Here is a 20,308-nt window from a genome sequence, read left to right as displayed (position 1 = left end):
TCTTATATGCAATTTATCTGTCCTAAGATAAGTAAAATAAGATGTGAAAATACATGCATCTTTGGTTACATGATTGGTTGCTCTTGATTCAATACACCACAGTGGCTCAACAACAAGTCCTTAGTTAGTTAGAAGACCAAATGAAGTAAAAAATCCAGTATAAAAATCAACTCTGCCTATAAGAGTATTAGGCAATAAAGTATTTGATTACAAAGAATGATGTCAAACCAATATTGATAAGGTGGATCCTCTTGCTACAAGAGTTTGACTTAGAGATCAAGGATGGAAAATGGACCAATAACCAAGTAGCAGATCATCTCTCAAGGCTAGAACAGATGCAAGCACCTTGACCAAATAGGACATCACAGAAACATTCCCTGATGACCAACTACTAATACTACAGCATGCACAGATGATGCAGCAATCTAGACTCCTATAGTATGCAGATTTTGTTAATTACTTGGTGAGTGGACTGTTACCACCTGATTTGAATTATCAGCATAAGAAGATATGTTTCCAAGATGTCAGAAGCTATCAGTGGGATGAGCCATACTTGTACAAGATGTGCTCAGACCATATGATTAAAAGATGTGTATCTGATGAAGAAATTCCATACATACTATATTCGTGCCATGCTGCAGCATATGGAGGACATTTTGGAGGTTATAGAACAGTTGCCAAAGTTTTATAATCAAGTTATTACCGGCCCTTTATTTTTAAATATGTTTATGAGTTTGTCAAATGATAAGTGTCAAAGAACAGGGAACATATCTCAAAAGCATGAAATGCAATTAACAAGCATTTTGGCTGTGGAGCTCTTTAATGTATGGGGGATAGACCTAATGGGACTCTTCCTACCATCTTTTGGAAACTTATATATTCCAGTTGATGTAGATTATGTGTCCAAATAGGTGAAAGCTATAGCATTGCCAACAAATTATGCTAAAGCCGTGGTGAAATTCCTTCAAAAGAATATTTTCTCAAGGTTTGGGACTTCAAGAGCTATCATTAGTGGTGAAGGCACTCATTTTTGCAATATGATATTTGCTACAGCACTGGTTAAGTATGGAATTAAGCACAAGATTGCTACAACATGTCACCCATAATCTAATGATCAAGCAGAAGTGTACAACTGAGAGATCAAAAGGATTTTGGAGAAAGTAGTGAACCCACTAGAAAGGACTGGTCACTCAGATTACATGACTCACTATGGGCCTACCATACAGCATACAAGACACCACTGGCATGTCTTCATACAGAATTGTTTATGGCAAAGCCTGCCATTTTCCATTAAAGCTAAAGCACAAAGCATATTGGGCATTAAAACAACTAAACATTGACATGCATGCTGCAGCAGAGCATCAAAAATTCCAACTTTGTGAGCTTGAAAAATTAAGGTTGTTCTCTTATGAAAATGCAGGGATTTACAAAGAAAAAACAAAACAATGGCACGACAAGCACATTCGGCAAAGAAATTTAATTATGAGCCAACAAGTTTTACTTTACAATTCAAGATTAAAACTTTTCCCTGGAAAATAAAAACTAGATAGTGCAGACCTTTTAGACTTATCAACATTTATCCTCACGGTACTGTAGAAATCAAGGACGAAAAAATTGATTAGAAATTTATGGTAAATGGTCAACAAATCAAACATTACATTGATGACGTCTCGTTTGACTCAATAGATGATGTAAGCCTCACCGATCTAATTTGAGTATTTAGGGAAGGTCAGGCTGAAGGACCTAAAATCAAGCGTTAATTAGGAGGCAACCCAATAATTAGGGAGGTTATTTGATTTTTTTTCCTTAAATTTAATTTTTGCATCTTTTTCTTTATGGTTATCTCATTTTGATTAATTACTTTCTTTCCATGTTTCACTGCACTTTAATTATTAAAAAAACATTTGTGGGCCAAGAAGTTGAGACAAGTTGCTATAGCATTACACCTTACATGATAGTGGACAGTGTTTCTTATCAAACGGGAAACTTTACTGGATAGTGCTGCAGGACAAGATTATCAGTTGTAGCAACAATTCTTACCATTACAGTGTCACAATTATGGAAAATTTTCTTTTACTGAGTGGGAATAAATTTTTTACAACTGGCTTAGTAAATCAAGAAAAAGATGCGAAGGGAATACATAATCCCTAGACTCCCGAACTGATATCCTTTTCTTATTTAAATTGAATATGTTTTAACTTCAAAATCTTATTTCTAATTTTATCTCCGTAAATTAATTTTTCTTTTATTTCTATTTTTACCATCACTTATATATTAGAGTTTTATTGTACCAATTGGAATTTAACTCAAAATTTTTCTCCTCTCTCAGCAAGAGTCCTTAGAATTCATGATTCTTTTTACAGCTTAAGCCTTTGTTATCCAACAAATCTATTTCAACTGCTCCAGCAATGACGAGATACAAGAAGATGGCAAGCCGTCTAAAGAATCCATCACGCTTCCAAGGCTACAAAGCTGAAGAAAAGTTTGAAGAATTTATCGAACCACGAAACATTTTAGAACAAAAGGGGTTCCAATTCCCGCCACAACTTTCTGGAATAATCTACACTATCCACATTATTGTAGCAAAAATGGGCTAGTTGGAATTTTATAAACATCCAAGGGATCTTTTACTGCCGATTGTCAAGGAATTTTATGCCAAAATGTTGGGGTAAGAGCAACGAATAATGTGGGTAAGGAACACTCAAGTCTCTTTAGACCCAAGAGTAATCAATACTTTTTACAATTTACCTTCTAATGTTGATTGTGAGTACTCAAAAATGATTGGAAGCATGACCCCCAAGAAATGGAATAGTATGCTCAAAATCCTTACTGTAGATGGGAGTTCTTAGGAAATGAGGAAGGTAGAGTAATAAATAGGATTGATTTGAAACCGATTACCAAAGTTTGGGTAAAGTTTTTGAAATCTAGATTGATGCCTACAACACACACCACCACCGTGTCCCAGGAAAGGTTGATTCTTTTATATGTTATTGTTAAAGGGTTGCCAATTGATGTTGGGACAACTATCGAGAGAGATTAGAGAGTGTGCTATAAAAAAGCACAAAATTGCTACCTTATTGTTTCCTTCTTTTATCACCAGCATATGTCTTGTGTCGGGAGTGAGCATAACTACTAAAGATGAACGTATTAAGAATGAAGGAGCTCTCACTACTCGAACCATAGAAAGAATTACTAGAGAATCTGTTGTAGGTACACTAGAGCCTATTGTTGTAGTAAATGCAAAGAGGGTCATTGGGGTCGAAAGAAGGTTGCAAGAGCTTAGTGACAATATCAGTCAATGTGTAAAGGCACAACGGAGAGAAAATAATAGATTTTGGATTTGATGCATCTTGAAGACCACTTGTATCAATTTGCTCTCAACATGAAAAGCAAAAACATAGACTTTCCTGACACTTTACTACAATAATTTAACTTCCACCCAACATAATAAGATGCTACGACCACTCAAACAATAACCAGTGAAAAGGAATTAGAGTCAACAAACAATGACCAACTAGCACCAAAAGAAACAGAAGGTACTGAATTAGAAACTAACAGCTCACTAGGAGAAGAAGAATAAGAAGGGGCCCAAAGGGGGAGAAAGATGAGGTAGCTCAAATGGTGCCTCCTAAAAGAAGACAAAAACACATCATCGGAGATGATGAAGATGAACCAGAGGAGGAGCAAGATGTTGAGCCCTTAATCCCAGTCCTCTCTAGCAAGGGTAAAGAAAATATTATGGAAGAAGACGACTCAAAGAAAGATCCAGAGGACATTGATGCAGAACTTGAAGTAGCTGCCACAAGGGTTACTAAAATAGTTATAAAGAAGAAGAGCCTCTTAGACATCATTGCTTAAATCACTACTGAGGACTCTGCTACAGTAAAACCTGCTCCAGCTGCTCCACACTAAACGCCAACCAAATCTCCTCCCATAGCCCCCAAGGGATCTAGCAAATGTAAAGAGGCCACCTCTGGAGGTGCTACAACACTAGAAGAACCAAAGCACAAGCGGGCAAGAACCATTCAGCCCAAAGCTAGTGTACCTATTGGAACACCACTAATAAGTCCATCATTAAGCCAGAAGAAAAAGCAACCCACTATCCCACCACAAGGTTTGCCCAAGGACCGCTTGAGGAGTTCCACCAAAAAGTAGTGACCTTTCAACTCGTGCTGTAGCAAACCATCCAACAATAGAGAGTACCCCTGTTAGCCCAATCTAATTTCTTTCAAGTTCTGAGACTTTTCTTTTGTTTTTAATTGTTTTGCTTTTCTTTCGTGCCAATGTATGCATGTGTGGTTTGTTTTGTTTTGTGTGCTTGTGAGGACACAACACCTCTCAAGTTTGGGGGGGGGGGGGGTTGTGTTGGTGCATGTATTTGTGTTGTGCATTGTGTGTTTCGTGTTATGCGTAACTCTGCTATCTAGTAGTTGTGTATGGAGTGAAAAACCTCACGAAGATAAAGTGAGTTTTATTCAATTTTTGAGATCGCCAAGTAGAATTAATTCATGGATGAGGGTTGGAATTTTATCCTAACACTTAGGGTTTAGCTGAGTTTTATGAGAATGTTGTAACAGAAGCTAGAAAATTGAGAAAGGTAGCAAAATTTCAAGTTTGGGGGAAATTTTTTGTTGAATTGTGCTTGTATAAATTTAGCTCTAATGGCTTAAATTACTGAGTAACCAGAGCTGAGTATGTACCCCATATGCAGACCTGAGTCCAAAGACAATAAGAGCCATGAGCATTGCTGTAGCATAAAAAAAAAATAGAGAGATAAGGTCTTATGTCTAGGATATTGAGTAACCAGGTCTGTTCATGAGCCCCATATTCAACCATGAGTTAAAGATGTTTATAGATAAAACTATGTCGTGAGCATTGCTACAGCAACTCTGATTTGTACATTAAGTGAGAAATTGGGTGTTATCACCACAAGTGATAGACATTTATATAAAAAATCAATGATACATTGAAGAGAAATCTAAAAAAAAACCCGAGAGAGAGAGAGAGAGAGAATATTTTGCTATAGCATAGTTTGAACTTGTTTGTGATTTCTATTTCCCTTATGTGTGAATGTACTTGTGTTCTACCTCTAAAGTGTATATAACAGCAGTGCAATGTTGCAGCATCTCTGAAATTTGATCAAAGTGGCATACATACACCCTGGACAAAAGGATGCCTAAGTCTATAATTGAACTACTATGTCAATTTTGCACCAGTAAGAGTGTGATCTAAAGGTTGACGAATCCTTGCAAGCTTGATGGCAGAGCTATGTTACTAATGTGTGATTGTGTGATTGAGTATTAATGTTATTATCATTACTTGAGGATAAGTAATAGTTTAAATTTGGGGGTGTGATAACTCTATAAAATGAGAGTTATCATGATATTTTTAGATTAAATCAAGATTACTTAGAGAGTAAATGATGTGTTTTTATTGCATTTTGATGATAGTTTGTATTAACATCCATTTTAGTTTAATTTTAGTAAATTTTGTTTGATTTCGAATAATTGTGTGCTTAAATCATATACATAAGTGTAGGTAATTGGAAGTTCGAATCTCAAGGAAAGGATGTTGTTGCAATAGCTTGCAAAAAAAATGAAAAAACATAGCTGCAGAAGAATTGAAATAAGTTTGGAACAATGCAGATGTTGCAGCCATTGCTATAGCAACCATTGCTGTAGCAATCCTGGAGCATTAAAAGAGAAGATTTCGTGAGAGACACTTAACAGATTACGATATGGAGTTTCTAAATCTAGAAGATACGTGCCTTAGACTTCCAGTTGCCCTAATTTTCATATATAAAAGGAGCACACGCGCAAAAAAAAAACAAAAAGAGGCCATCAACCTAGAATAAAAACCGAAAAGAAACAAAAGAAAAGACAAAATCGAAGAGCAAAATCAAGGGCTGCGTCAGAGGAGAGTTTGCAAAAATCAATCGGGAATCCAGTCCTTCTTAGTTTTCTCTTGTTTTCTTGTTTATTTTTTAATCATGAGGATGTATTTGATGGCTAAAACTTTATTGTTCATGTTTCTTTTATATATTATGAACTAAATTTATTTGTGGTTGAGTGATAAACAATCTTGATGGTTTACTAACTAAATATATGCGGTGCTGCATGTTTGCTATAGCATTTTGTTTTGATAATATTTATTTATATTTATTATTTCGGCTGACCATCCATTTAATGATACAAGATAAGAAAGAGCCATAAAAGGGTCTATCTTAGTGGAATATATAAGAGCAATACTTGGTTTTAGGTTGGATTTCCTGAGTTGAGTTTTACTTAATTCCAAAAGGGCCATACTTAATCTAAAATTAGTAATGAACTAGGCATAGAGATTCACCTTATAGGGTAATTAGAACCTAAGCATGTAATGTTATATCTTATATTGGCATAACAATTGGTCACAATTAGGTTGCATAAAGATATAAGACATCTAACATGCGACAACTGAGGGTACAATAGGATACTGCCCAGTACTGTAGCAGATATTGTAGCAACTGAGCCTAAAATTAGAAGAAATAGTTAAAACCATTAAGAGAGTTTAATCACTCTACTACTCCATGCTTATTGGTTTTATCCTTGTGTTTACTGTGAGAGTTTTATTGTAACGCCACAAATTTCCATAATATTAAATTATGAAAATTGGACTTTCTTTGAGAATTATGGGTGGCCTATAACCCTTATTAAGAAAGGGATACTAATTATAAATAGAGGTTATTTATGAGATAATTTTGGAAAAAAGGTTATTTTTCCTAATTAAATAGGGTTTCTTAAGACTCCCTATAAATTCACACTTTTTTTCCCTTCCATAACCCTAAGTCCACGACATTTATTCTTCTTCTCTGCTGCTCTTTACGCTCCTACCCAAATCTTAGGATTCAAACCTTTGTTTAGGAGAGAATCAAAGCGACGGGTAAGTTATTCTCCCTATTCTCAACAGATTTCTAATTACTCTATCTAGGGTTTATATTGGCACGATTCTAGATGGTTATAGATCATAATGCATTATTTAGAATGTATTTAGGCTTTGTTTAGGGTTTTGATTTATTATGAGTTTAGTTAATCAATCATTGACGTATTAAGCACAGGATAATTCTGGACAGCATGAGTATCTCGAATTTAAACCTATATTTTCTGAAGGATTTTTCTTCTAAAATTTATATTTCTGGAAACTATACATGTAGGCTTCTTGAGTAAATTTTATTTCATTAAATTCGACTTCGTTTTCAATTTTATATGTATTTTCGAAATAGAAACCACTGCACTGGAAAACTGCGATTCCAGCATTGCGATCGGATTCACAAGATTATTTGTACCACCAAATGAACTCTGAAAATTCTGAAAGTTTATATGTAGGTTAAATTATGTGTCTAGGAATCCCAGTTTTAATTTCATAATTTTCTGATTAGTATTTTATTTTATAAAAATCACAGAACCCGTTCTGTTTGGTTTACGTTATGTGAAAACAGTTTCAAAATTGTTGAGACATAAATAGTTTTGAAAATGTTTTTGATGTCGAATCCTCTTGCAAATTTTACATGGGGTACTCATGGATGTCCATAACAGTTCCATAGAACATTATGTCGTTATGAGTTATAGATCAAGAGTTAAAATTCTGAGAATCAGACCTGTACGGGTATGAATTAGAAAGTCAGATTCTTAGAATAAGTTATTAATTGTCATATCTTGTATTTCTTTAAGGTGTTGGAGGTGATTGAGGCTCTTAGAGGCTTAGAGGCGTGTTAATTCAAATTCTTTAGTCGAGATAAGTAACTTCATTCCTAGTATACTGGATATGTATAAGTATTTTGATATTATTAGTATAAGTAAAAATATTTTTATACTACTTAGAAGATTAATGGATTTTCATAACAAAATTAGTTTTATGTAAATGTTTTAAAGCCTAAATTCTTTTTAAGAAGGTATTTTATAAATTCTTTTAAATATGTAAATTATTTTATGACATGACTACCTTTTATGATTTTATCTATAAAATACTTTGCAAGCCTAAATTATTGATATGGACTTTTATGAATCTGATACGAATGTTTTGTACCCATGTTTGATTTCAATTATTGATGATTGCATGAGATTCCTAATGTTTTGGCTTATTGTCCATAGTTGTTATGATTCTGATTCTGATCGTAATATATGATATATCTGTCTGGACCAGTACTGGGTTTCTGTTCTGAGTGTGCACACGATATTCTGATTCTGTTTCTGGCTAGGTCACCGGGACTATAGGTGACACTATGTGACATGAGCTAACATTTTGTTTTCTGTATACATATTATATGATGCTTCGTAAGTAAATATGCTTTTGGATATTCTGAATTATTAAGAATTTATGTTATGTTATCGTGATATATCGTTTTATGAAATTTATGGATTATGATATATGTTTTAAACAAAAGAAGGCTTGCAATATTTTTGTATCGATAGGCCTAGTATGTTAGGAATTGTTTTACTTACCGAGTTGACGGCTCACCCCTCGTCATTACCTTTTGCAGATTAAGTTTCTTTTGAGAGGTGCGCTTAGCTTTGGAGTTAGTAATTTTTCATTTCCGTTTGCCATTTGATTAAGAAGAGGAATAGACTCATATTTCTATTCAGTTTATTTCTGTTATGAACTTGTAATTTAGAGTTTGAGACTTTTGTTGTCTTTATGTTTGGGAGAGATTATTTAGTGTTAGACGTTTGAATTTGTGGATTTATTTGATTATAAATTTGAGGTATTTCAGTTTGGAATTTGATGAGTAAGGATTACGATCTGTAAGTAAACTCCTTCTTCACGTGCTCCGCACGTGTTAGTTTTGGGGTGTTACATTTATTTATTTTATTTTATTTATTACATTTTAGTTATTTTATTAGTTTTAGTAATTTTCTCATTTTAATTTGAAACAATCTGCACTGTTAAGATTGCTATAGCAAGTCTGATAACATCAATTCCTGTGGAGGCGATCTTGAATACTTATCATTATATTACTTGTTATGTACGTTTGTACATTGACACCAATAACACAAGAAAAAGTTACAACAACCACCTTATGGCCTAAAACCACCTCTTCATTGCTTATGAATAAAGTCCTAATTGAACATATTTCTGCATTTAAAGGCTTTATATCCAGGTATAAAATAAATCTGATAGATGATTTTGCTATCACACCGTTGAATCAATCCTCAAATCCCCCAAAATTTCCACTATTAAAACTCCTTTGATTGTTGTTACTAAGCTTATTTGAGTTCTATCCTCTCAAAGCAAAATTAGCTAATATATCATGTAAATTTCATTCTGTGTCTTTTCTTTACTTATCTCCATTCTAGTTTTATGACTAAGTATCAATGAAGATACTTCTTCAACAATGATACCTTTTCCATCCTAACAAGTATGTTTGTGACAAGAGACTTATAGTTTTCATCCAAGCCAGTATGCAAATGCATGATAAAATCATTTAAAAAAAGAGGATTAATGTCAATAGCTAGGCTATCTGTAAATTTCTTCATCTTGTTAAAGCAGTCACTGATGGAAAGATCTTCTTTCTTCATGACTTGAACCTACATTTTCAAAGGCATACAATGAGTCTTAGATTGAGAAATGAACATTTCTACAAGCTTTTCCTAAAGATTAAGCAAAGTGCACTGCCAACCACAATGATAAACACATTATCCACCATAGAAAATAGCATCTAGCTTTGTAGAAGTTTGTTGGTTTTCTTCTAGTCATTGTAGCTATGTTTCGCATATTGTCTTGAACTTTCAACTTCATATCTGCATGAATCACCTTCAATTTCAGTGAGAAACCGATTTGGATCTCGAGAATCCCGTTAATGAAACCTCGAAGGCCATTGACAATGATCGATGCATGAACTTAAGCTTTCCACACAAGGTAATTTGTTCTATCAAGTTCAATTGGCTGAACAAAAGAAAAGGAAATTGAAGATGATGTTGAATCGCTCGAGTTGGTCATGTTTGTTTGCTCTGACTTTATTGGAACTTTCTAACTTTTTTGTTTGCTCTGACTTTATTGGAACTTTCTAACTTTTCATAGTGGGCATTCTGAGTTCAACTTATGTCAGCGGTGCTTCACTAACAACTTTACTAACAATGACCACCTGAATCTAGTAACATCCTATCATAAGTTGCCACATGGCAATTAGTTAAAACTAATTCACATGTTGCAAATTCACTTGACACGATAGCTAATAGCTTGGCAACTTGCTTATCCTTAACACATAGCATTAAAATAGATAGTTCCACCACAATACCAAGCAGTCCTAGCAAAAGTAAGTTCTTATTCATTTGGGTGCACAACCTTAACATATTAAGATGTGATGCATAACCTACATAAGTTTTTATCATTTTAGGCTACATTTGCTGAGGAAGGACAACTATGAATAATATAAATTTTTAACATAATCACCACTTTTTAACCATTATAGTAGCAATAAAATGTGATAGAGAGACTACTTTTGAGGATTTTAGATCCAACACTAATCTTTAAATAGTATTTTATAGCACTTTGGGGATGTTTGGCACCCCTCCTTACATGGAGTTGCATCGCATTATCCATGCAACCCCATATTTGGCTGTAGCAAGTGGCTACATCAATTAAACCCAACTCCCAGCCAAGTTTAGCTAAGGCAGTAGTTGTCGTTTTTAACTTTATAATAATAATAAATAATTATAACTTTTTAATTTAATATAATATTATGTTATGTGTTAATTTTTATTATATTAAAAATATAAGTAAATAATGTATGTTGAATTCCATTATAATAATTCATATATAAAATTGATTAAATTTAATAAGTTAATATAACTAATAGTAAATACTTGAACAATATATAAAAATAAGAACATAACATAATATTAATTATAATTATATTATAGTAATTAATAGATAAAAAATGATTATTAATTAACAATTCAATATAACTAATAACAAAAATTTAATTATATCTATTTATATAATGGAATACAAAAGACAATTAAAAAAAAATCTATAAGCTATATTTCCTATGAGCTATTCTTAAAATTAATAATAACTTAAATAATGATATAATATATTATTACATATACTACATAACTCTTACTTGATTTATTTAGTACAATTTATTTTGTTAGTAAATATGTTCCAAATATTATATCACTTTGTTATTATGTGATTATCCTGTCATATGTACAAATTTTTATTTTATCATCCTAAGTTGACTTTTGAATTAATCTTATAGGCTTTAACTATTTATTTATGATGTTATATTATTTGGAGATTATTTGATTAAATTATTTACTTCAATCTTTATTTCACAGGTTGTATATTTCGAAAATACTTGGAAATAAATCATGCTGCATAAAATTTAAGGTTATAAGCTTCGATCTTTACAAAGAATTATGATGTTTTTGAACATTTAAACTAAAAAAAGTTAAATTTCTAAAATGTAAGACTTCTATATTTAGTATTTTTCTAAGTACTAATAAATATTATTTTTTAAATATATAATTTAAATTAATCACAAAAAAATTAATACGTATAATGCAGTACCAACATGGTATAATTAAAAATTAATACAATACAGTGTAGCACCAAAAGTTGTATAGTATTATTCTAATATAGTGTTAATATAATACAAAATAATACAATATATCTGCATTAAAATAATACAATACAACATAAAACATATAATGTGCTAAACACAATATAGTAATAATAGAATGTGTCAGAGACATTACTTTTAAGGCTTATCCTTAAAAAAAATATAAAATATTATTTCAAATTTGTGGAAAGTGAGGCACCCATTCTAAATGAAAAGGCTATGTAGCTAAATTGATGTAACATAGGGATAAATTGAGTGAAACACGAGGATCATATTTATCTTGTTGAAGATTTGATTATATCAGATTATCAGTTCGAACTATAATATTTGATCTACTCATTATACTTCATCGGCCCCATTAATCACTTTTATGCTAATTTTGACCCTACTATTTCATAGATTGACCAAAAAATTATTGCGATTGCTTATAATGTGACATGCACCAAGCCACCAATTGTGTAAGATAGATTGAGCAACGTATTCAAAGAGCGGATTTTGTTTTTTTTCAGACGTCGAAAGTTGTATTGTTTTGAGAATACAGGCATATTATATGATGAATCAGTCAATTTATTAAAATATGGAAACATTCGCTGTGTGATGTTTACAAGTGGGATATATTATCTGTTAATTTTATTTCGATATGCATTACTTCACTCTACATATTGTCTGAGTTTTCACACATACTCGTTTAAAAATTAAAAGGATAGAATCAAAAAGAAGAAGAAGTCTATGTCATCTACGTTGGTAACGTGGCAAGTTTAGATTCGTGGGGACTTTGTTGCATCAGGCTGCTCCCAACAAATCTGACACGTGGATCTTATCACATTCATTGCCTTTGACTTAACTATTCATTTTTGTTATTTTGCAGGTGGGTCATACTCATCTGGTGCTGAGTCTGGCATCATGGCCCATTCATGGAAAGCTCCATGCATAGCTGCTTTTGGTATCATCTATTAATTTACGACAAATTAACTATGTCTATAAAATTCTTTGATGATCAAGTAATGCATATCGAAATAAACTTAATAGATAATATGTCCCAGTTGTAAACATCAAACAGCGAATGTTTCCATGTTTTAATATGCATAATTGACATTAGACTGTGGTATTTCCAAATTGACATTGTATTATAACTGGATAGCATGGTCAAGCCTAAAATTTGTATTTACGGATTTATTCAATAATTTGGTCGAGCTTCTCCAAATTAATTTCTAAGTGTCTTTGTTTTATCACTGTCCAATAAGAAAAAAGTGTGAAAATGTCTTTTACCTATAATTTTTCTCATCGACGCTGAATCACCGATAATTTACTGTAGCTAATAGATTTTAATCAAGCCTTTTAATATTTTATCTTTTGTCGGTTTGTTGACAAAAAGCCTACTATACTGTACATGTAATCTTATCTTCTTATCTTTTTATAATCAAGCCATAATTGTAAATGTGAATTCGTTTTATATATATTGAATATCATTCCGCATGCGTTACTCAATTTTGATTCAAAAATGACAACTAGAGGAATGCTAGGTGCAATATTAAGTGGAAAATTAGCAATATATTTGGAATAAGAAAGGTGAGTTTATCTTAATCCTAGTCTAAACTTTAATTTTTTTTTTTAATTCATGATCAATTAACTTATCAAATCCTGAAACAGACAATGTGGCTCTCTGAATTATTTTGCATCCTAGGCTGGCTAGCTATAGTATTTGCCAAGGTTCCTTCTCCGGCTTTTCTTTCTTTCCCAATAGTTGTCAAATAATGGAATTGCTTTCCTCCATTAATAAATTGACTGATTCATCGTATAATATGCCTGTATTCTCCAAACAATACTACTTTTGACCCTTGAAAAAAAAATTCCTTTCTTTGATTACGTTGCTCAATCTATCTTACACAGTTAGTGTCACATTACATGCAATCGCAATAATTTTTTGGTCAATCTATGAAATAGTTGGGTCAAAATAGGCAAATGGGTTATTGGGCTTCTAAATATTTTGTCCAAATCCAAGCTCTTGGGCCATTAACCAATATATTTGGTATAAGAAAGGTGAGTTTATCTTAATCCTAGTCTAAAATTTAATTTTTTTTTAATTCATGATCAATTAACTTATCAAATCCTGAAACAGACAATGTGGCTCTCTGAATTATTTTGACCCCTTCAGTTTCCATTGACTATCCATTTTACTAAACAGCAGCCGTAGGATCTGTGACTTTTCTTAATTAGTGATTTTTTCCCATCAACTTGAGATGACATGCATTTCATTTTTCTTTATGATTGTCAACGAGATTAATCTAAGCAAAGATTAAATCCTGTGATTGGAGATTTTTCAATAACTAACCCTTTATTACTGAAGGAGTGAATTAAGTTTGTAAAGAACAACAAAGATTAATTCAATGAACCAGATGAGTTACGGATGTATGACAATTAAATAAATATCATTAGTTACATAACTTTAATCCTGTGGGCTTAGATCATAATCACTTCTGTATAGCATATGTCTAGGCTCGGTTTTATATTTCCTGTTTAGCCTCCAACGGCTAGCTCATTACTTGTATCCATGATTCCATAAAATTAAAGCAATTTCAGTACCAATATTAATTTCTTTAGATATTAAATTCTCTTATGCATAGATATGAGTCGTCTTGTTTTAATGGGGAAGTCTTGATTTAATAAACTGAAGAGACAAGTGAAAAAAATTAAATAAATAGACTCCCATATCTTAAGTAACGACTCAAGATGGTAAAAACATGCAAATGATTGATGGGCCAATTTAAGGCTAATTTTGGACAGAAAATGATTAGCTTTGAGGCCTTGGCCCAACTTGGACCAGCAATAGAATGATCTTCCGCGCAGTGAAATTGGCCTTACTTCAATTGTCACTACTCACTAGTCAGCAGTCACGTAGAATTTTTCTTTTTTTTTCATATAGTATAAGATTTTTCACTCTGTTTAAACCAAACCAGTGCACAATTTTAAAGTGTCTCGACATTGGTAGATTAGGGCTTGCTTTTATATGCGGTATAGTTCCCCTATTCCACCTACACACACACACTGATACACACACACACACATATATATCTGTCTATATTGTTTTAATTCCCAGTAACACAAACCCTTTTCGTCATAATAAGTGATTTGTTCAGTATATTGTCTCAATATGTTGCGGAAATCACTCCAAAGCATTTAAGCGGATTATTTACTGCACTCAATTAATTAATCGGGTACGTACTTAATTTGATTGAAGGTCTTCTTTTAACATATTTTGTTAAAGATTCATAGACCCTTTTCAATTAGGTGACTAAATGCTGAGTCTATTTTCACAGTTACTGAAGAGATTCTGACTAAAGTTGTTTCTTTTCTATATGCATATGGTTCTCTTGTCAACTGGGGCAGCTTGGCCGTCATAGGTCATAATTCTACATAGTGATCTCCACTGTGTTATTGTTTTTAATACACAAATTAAATGGTTTTATATGTGAATTTAATTTTGTAGGAGTTATATTACTGCACTGGAGTAATAATAACACAACTGCCGGGACTATTTTTCATTCCAAGGTCCTCCAGGTGGCTGGCTGGTTAACTAGTAATATAATATTTTCATTTTTTTTTATTTTTCTGTCTTTAATTTTCAGGATTATACAGACTTCCCTCAGCAGATGTAAGGAAATGGATTTCTGAAATTGTTCCAGCGGAAATATGTTCATTCACTCATTGGGAGACTTAGAGATTATTTATCCATTATCCTGTGGTCAGTTAAAATCTTTTATGTCTTTCCTGACTATCTGGAGGTGTATGTGACTTTCTCTCCCATGAAAGTGCTATTTTTTATCTTTAGGCCAGTTAAATTTTTTTATATGCCTTTCCCGACTTATATAAACGTTTCATTGGAAAAAGTAAAAAGAAAAAAAAATTTCAGGTTGGAGTTTGGACTCAATGTATTCCAAAGATTTGGAGGTGTCTGTGAATTTCTGTCTAATCATTTTAATAATTCCTATAATTGATGAAAATTAAAGAAACGAACAAGTATTTAGACGTATGAAACACTTATTATTAATTAAACTCAAATGACCATGGATGAAAAGTGTATTGACAACTAGTCGAGCTACACTAATTGCCAGAATAAATTATTTTAACATGTAGTACCAACAAGTTTTTCCATTATTGATTTGACAAAGGGTTATGATTAAATAGAATTTAGGCAAAATCTTGGTCCAGCTACACCGTGCACTTTGCAGGCACAGAAATTAATTTTGTAGAGGGTTCGTAAAACAAACGATGGTCCACGGAAACAAACTGTCTTTGAATTTTTGGACAACTGAAAATTGTCAACGAGGATACACACTTGAAAGAGTAATCTCATTAATAGAGCAAAATTTAGAATCTGATGAAAAGAATGGACCAGAACTAGCAACCATTCGGCCAACAGAAAATGCAGGCTGGGCTGGTGGAGGAAGTGTTATTGTATCACTCGCCAACATTACAACCACAGATGACATGCTAGGTCTGCGGGCTGGGTCTTCCTGAACGCACAACAATCCAATATGTATATATTTCAGAAGTTCAGCGCCCACGCATGACTGCTTGAGTACTGGATCCATCAGCTCCAGAGCTTCTCCTTCACACCATAATTTCCATGTCTGAAATGTCGCGAACAAAGATTAGTATCCTATAATTAATCATCGAGAAATCATTCTTCCAAATGAGTGATAAAGATAGTTGCATACATGCATGTTCTCAAGTATGAACTAGTTCAAACGGTAAAATCTTTTGAGTCAAAAGAAGAGATCTTTTAATTACCAATCATGTTAAGACTAAACTAGAAAAAGGCCACATACATAAGTAAGGAGGCTGTGACCGTCTTTCGAAAGATAAAATCCACTGTTCCTTTTTCCACTTACAATCTCTAGAAGAAGAACTCCGAAACTAAAAACATCTGATTTTATTGAAAATACTCCTTCCATTGCATATTCGGGTGCCATATATCCACTGTTGGAAATAAATGTCAAATAAATAAATGAAGTCAATCAACGCACATTATTTTAGATAAATTCTCAGTACTTAGTATGTGGTAAAATAGGTTACTTACTATGTTCCAACAACTCTATTAGTATTAGCTTCATTTTGATTGCCACCAAAGATTCTTGCCATTCCAAAGTCTGATATCTTGGGGTTCATCTCATGATCCAACAAGATATTACTAGTTTTAAGATCTCGATGAATAACCCTGAGTCGAGAATCCTCGTGCAAATACAAAAGGCCTCGAGCAATTCCATTAATGATGCATATGCGTCTTTTCCAATCCAATTGTGCACCCCTAGTTGAATCTGAAAACCAAGGGAAAAGCACAATATGCACTTGATTACTTACTTTGTCATGCTTTAAGGCGAGAACGAAATAGAAAAAGTTGTTGATTCGTGAGATTTTGATTTTATATTTATATCATAAACTATCATAAATGCAAAGACGACAAAATCTTTAAAAACTCAACACATAGTAGATCAGCTTTGGATCCAGATTCATTGCTTGTGCTTGTTAGCTACTTGCCATAGACAATACATACCAGAATAAATGCATGTAATTGAAAGGCTTCATATGACATAAAATGAACCCAAAATCCTGCTGACGAGTTAGGAATCTAGAAGGGAAATATGGTGCACCAACATCATTAATTTAAGCTTTTAGCCCAGTGGCAAAGCACCTGAACCTAACGTCACGAATCCGTTTTATTTGCAGAACTTAGCTACCAGCAGCAAGTGAAAATAAATGTATCCAAGACTGAACTAGATTTAGTTTTGAGAGGCAAACCAAAAAGGAAGAGATCAAGGCTTTTGTTGGGCATATATTCATAGACGAGCAGCAGTTCATTTCCATCTAAACAGCATCCCAGTAGTCTCACAATATTTTTGTGTTGTAATTTGGCGATTAAAGTAACTTCATTCTTGAACTCTTGTCGCCCTTGGCCGGATGATCTTGAGAGCCTTTTACTGCAATTTCCTTCCCACCCGCTAGTATACCCTGGACGCAAATTCTATTGTTATCATGTATAAAACAAAACAAAAATCTAAATCCCCGGTTTGAGTTCCATTTGATCAATACTTCCCATATCAAAATTCATTTGGTCAATATACTTTTTTTCACTTGTTTTCCCTGAAAGTAAGCAATATGCAAATTCATGATTGTTGGTGAAATACAGATACACATGATAAGAATCTAATAAAAGCGTTGAATGCATGGGGAATGGAGAAGATTTGTCCACAACTCAAAGCACCTGGTCTGACAACCAGTTGTCATGAACTCACGAGATAGAACTCAAATCTTACAAAACCGTTGTTAAGCGTAGGATATCTTGGGGTTAGAAAACCACAACAAAGCCAAAATTAAGACAATAGAAGGATGACAGCACGGAATTAACCACAGGGCATTGAGTCAGAGGACACGCTCTGACACTCATGGCATTACTGGTTTAATTGCTTAAAAAAATTAAAGCAAAGTACCTTGTACACAGGGCCGAAACCACCTTCTCCAAGCTTATTTTCATGAGAGAAATGGTTTGTAGCCTCGAGTGCTAGACCTAATGGGAAGATTGGGAACTCTTGATGAGATTCCCCTTGCGCCGCTCCACCTAATGTATCGTTTGACTCGTCATCCCCAATTCTACCTTCTCTCGTATAAAGTTCTTGTTTTTTTATTGCTTTCTTCGCTGCAAGACATTAACTTTACTTTCCTTTTGGGGAAAAAAATAGATGAAAATGTTTCATTCTCTTGCCGTAAGTATAATTTCCCGATAATTTCATATTAGTTTTGGAACGACGTTGAAATCTGAACGTCAGGAATTATTCATTTTGGGGGAATTGATCAAATTTCCTTGCTGTTTTAAATTCATAAATTAATTAATCATTTTTCTTTTGCTTTAAAGTTAATCAAAACCTCTCTATCATTGAAAAAATATCAGCTATCAATTTCTTTCTTTATTACTGTTTTATCCCTGTAAACTCCAATTTTGTTCAGCAAAAATTTCTAAGGCTTTTAAAAAAAAAATGATGGATTTTGCAACAGTGGTGGTGAAATGATTTGGATCGATAAACTGTAGGAGAGTTTAGATCACTTTCTGTAACAATATTATTTTGTAGAGACAATAGGAATTGAGGGGCGCAAAATGTCAAAAACAAATTCTGTATTTTTTATATAACATATTTGTGAAATGACAAAACAACCTTTGGAAAAATTCATTATTACCTTTATTTCTTCTCCTCCTGCACCAAAAAAAAGAACCCAACAGTATGAGAAGAGTAATTGTTGGTATAATTGTGCCAATTGCAATCCATGTTGCTTTCTTTCCTTTGCCTCCTAGATACCAAAACCACATACTTGTTATTTTATTTTATTTTATTCTTTTGAAGTATCTAAAATAAGTAATGCAATTAACCACAAACTCACACGTCAAAACTATCTATACAAATTTAAAGCGTCGCTATCTATCGAATTTGATTTCTCTAAAATCAATCATAAAATTAACCTAATTAAATCAGGGTTTGTATGACATTCTCACCAAAGAGTTCAATTAATTTTAACGAACTTAATTTAAAGGATGGTTATCAAATTTGATGTTAATTTCTAACGTGAAGAATGAAACTCGAAATTAGTTTACCTCTAGAGCTTGTTTCAGAACCAGGAGACGGCGGATAAAAAAACACAGGCGGCAGTGTCCCGTTCGACGTATCATTATAAAACTGGTACAGCTCATATCGGAAGTTGCAACTGGGATACATCACTCTTCCTCCTATCTTAAATCCACAGCATCGGTTCAAGAGTGAAATAGCTAAACGAAGACAGCTGCTACAGTCATCCCTTGACAAGTCCGGCGTGCACTGAACGAGGCTGTATAGCGTTTGAGAGGCTGTATAATTTTTCTTTACCGTAGCAAACATTTTGGTAGTACTTAGAGCCTGATTTACTGCTTCGTTAATCGAATTCCACACGAACTGGTCAAATGACCGACTTGGAAACTTTTCTACATTCGATTGGGAGAGTTTGAACGAGGTGTCCAGGACTGAAAAGAAAGAAATGTTCGAATAACGTAAAAGGCACTCTTCGTACCCAATTGTATTCTCCTTTCCGAAAGGACAGAGTTGGGCTGTATCTGAGGTAGCAACACTGACACAATTTTGGCAGGTTTCCGGACCGAAATCACCACGGCAGAGAAAGAGACCGTAGACCTTGTTGGGTTCGTGGCCTGTAGTAGTGTTGTAGAATCCTTTGGAAAATTTGTCGCTGCTGCCGCGGGTGGCGTTAGACCGAAGAGTAGAGAGCAGGAGATTGAGGTTGGATTGGTAAGCGCTGTTTGGAGTAAAATTTGTGCTGGGGCAATTATGATAAATGTAAGTAGGCTTATCATCTGCCTTTGTAAGGCTGATTTGAACGCTTAGCGCGGTGACAAACACGAGGATCACATTCATATTCGTCTTGCGGATAGATTAATTTTTTTATTTTATTATATCACCGGCCAGTTCTTTTCCTTTTTCTTTTCACTCCGGTTGTTTTGTTTTGTTTCTCTAATGTTCCTAGCCATAATTATCTGATACCTAAGAAATGTTACACGGGGATGAAGGTTCGAAGGAGACTCCGATACTCAAAAGTCAATAAACTGGTGCTAAGGAGACTGTCATATTCAAAAGTCAATAAGCTAAGTCCTCGCGTTTCTGTGCGCGTGTGGAA

The 20,308-nt window shown here is 33.5% G+C and overlaps 1 protein-coding gene across 1 annotated transcript; it reads right to left on the bottom strand.

Moving 5' to 3' along the window:
* Positions 1-15,918: 15,918 nt before the first annotated feature.
* Positions 15,919-20,089, bottom strand: LOC18041116 (cysteine-rich receptor-like protein kinase 15). The gene is given in 8 exon segments (XM_024184858.1): positions 15,919-16,230; positions 16,429-16,579; positions 16,680-16,917; positions 17,399-17,578; positions 17,581-17,608; positions 18,088-18,293; positions 18,830-18,940; positions 19,242-20,089. Coding segments are annotated over 8 exon segments (2,034 nt in total). The 5' UTR covers positions 20,050-20,089.
* Between the last annotated feature and the right edge of the window lie 219 nt (positions 20,090-20,308).

This window comes from Citrus clementina, unplaced genomic scaffold (assembly GCF_000493195.1).
Source record: "Citrus clementina cultivar Clemenules unplaced genomic scaffold, Citrus_clementina_v1.0 scaffold_5, whole genome shotgun sequence".
Classification (NCBI taxonomy): domain Eukaryota; kingdom Viridiplantae; phylum Streptophyta; class Magnoliopsida; order Sapindales; family Rutaceae; genus Citrus; species Citrus x clementina.
This window is presented reverse-complemented; position numbering and strand designations above follow the sequence as displayed.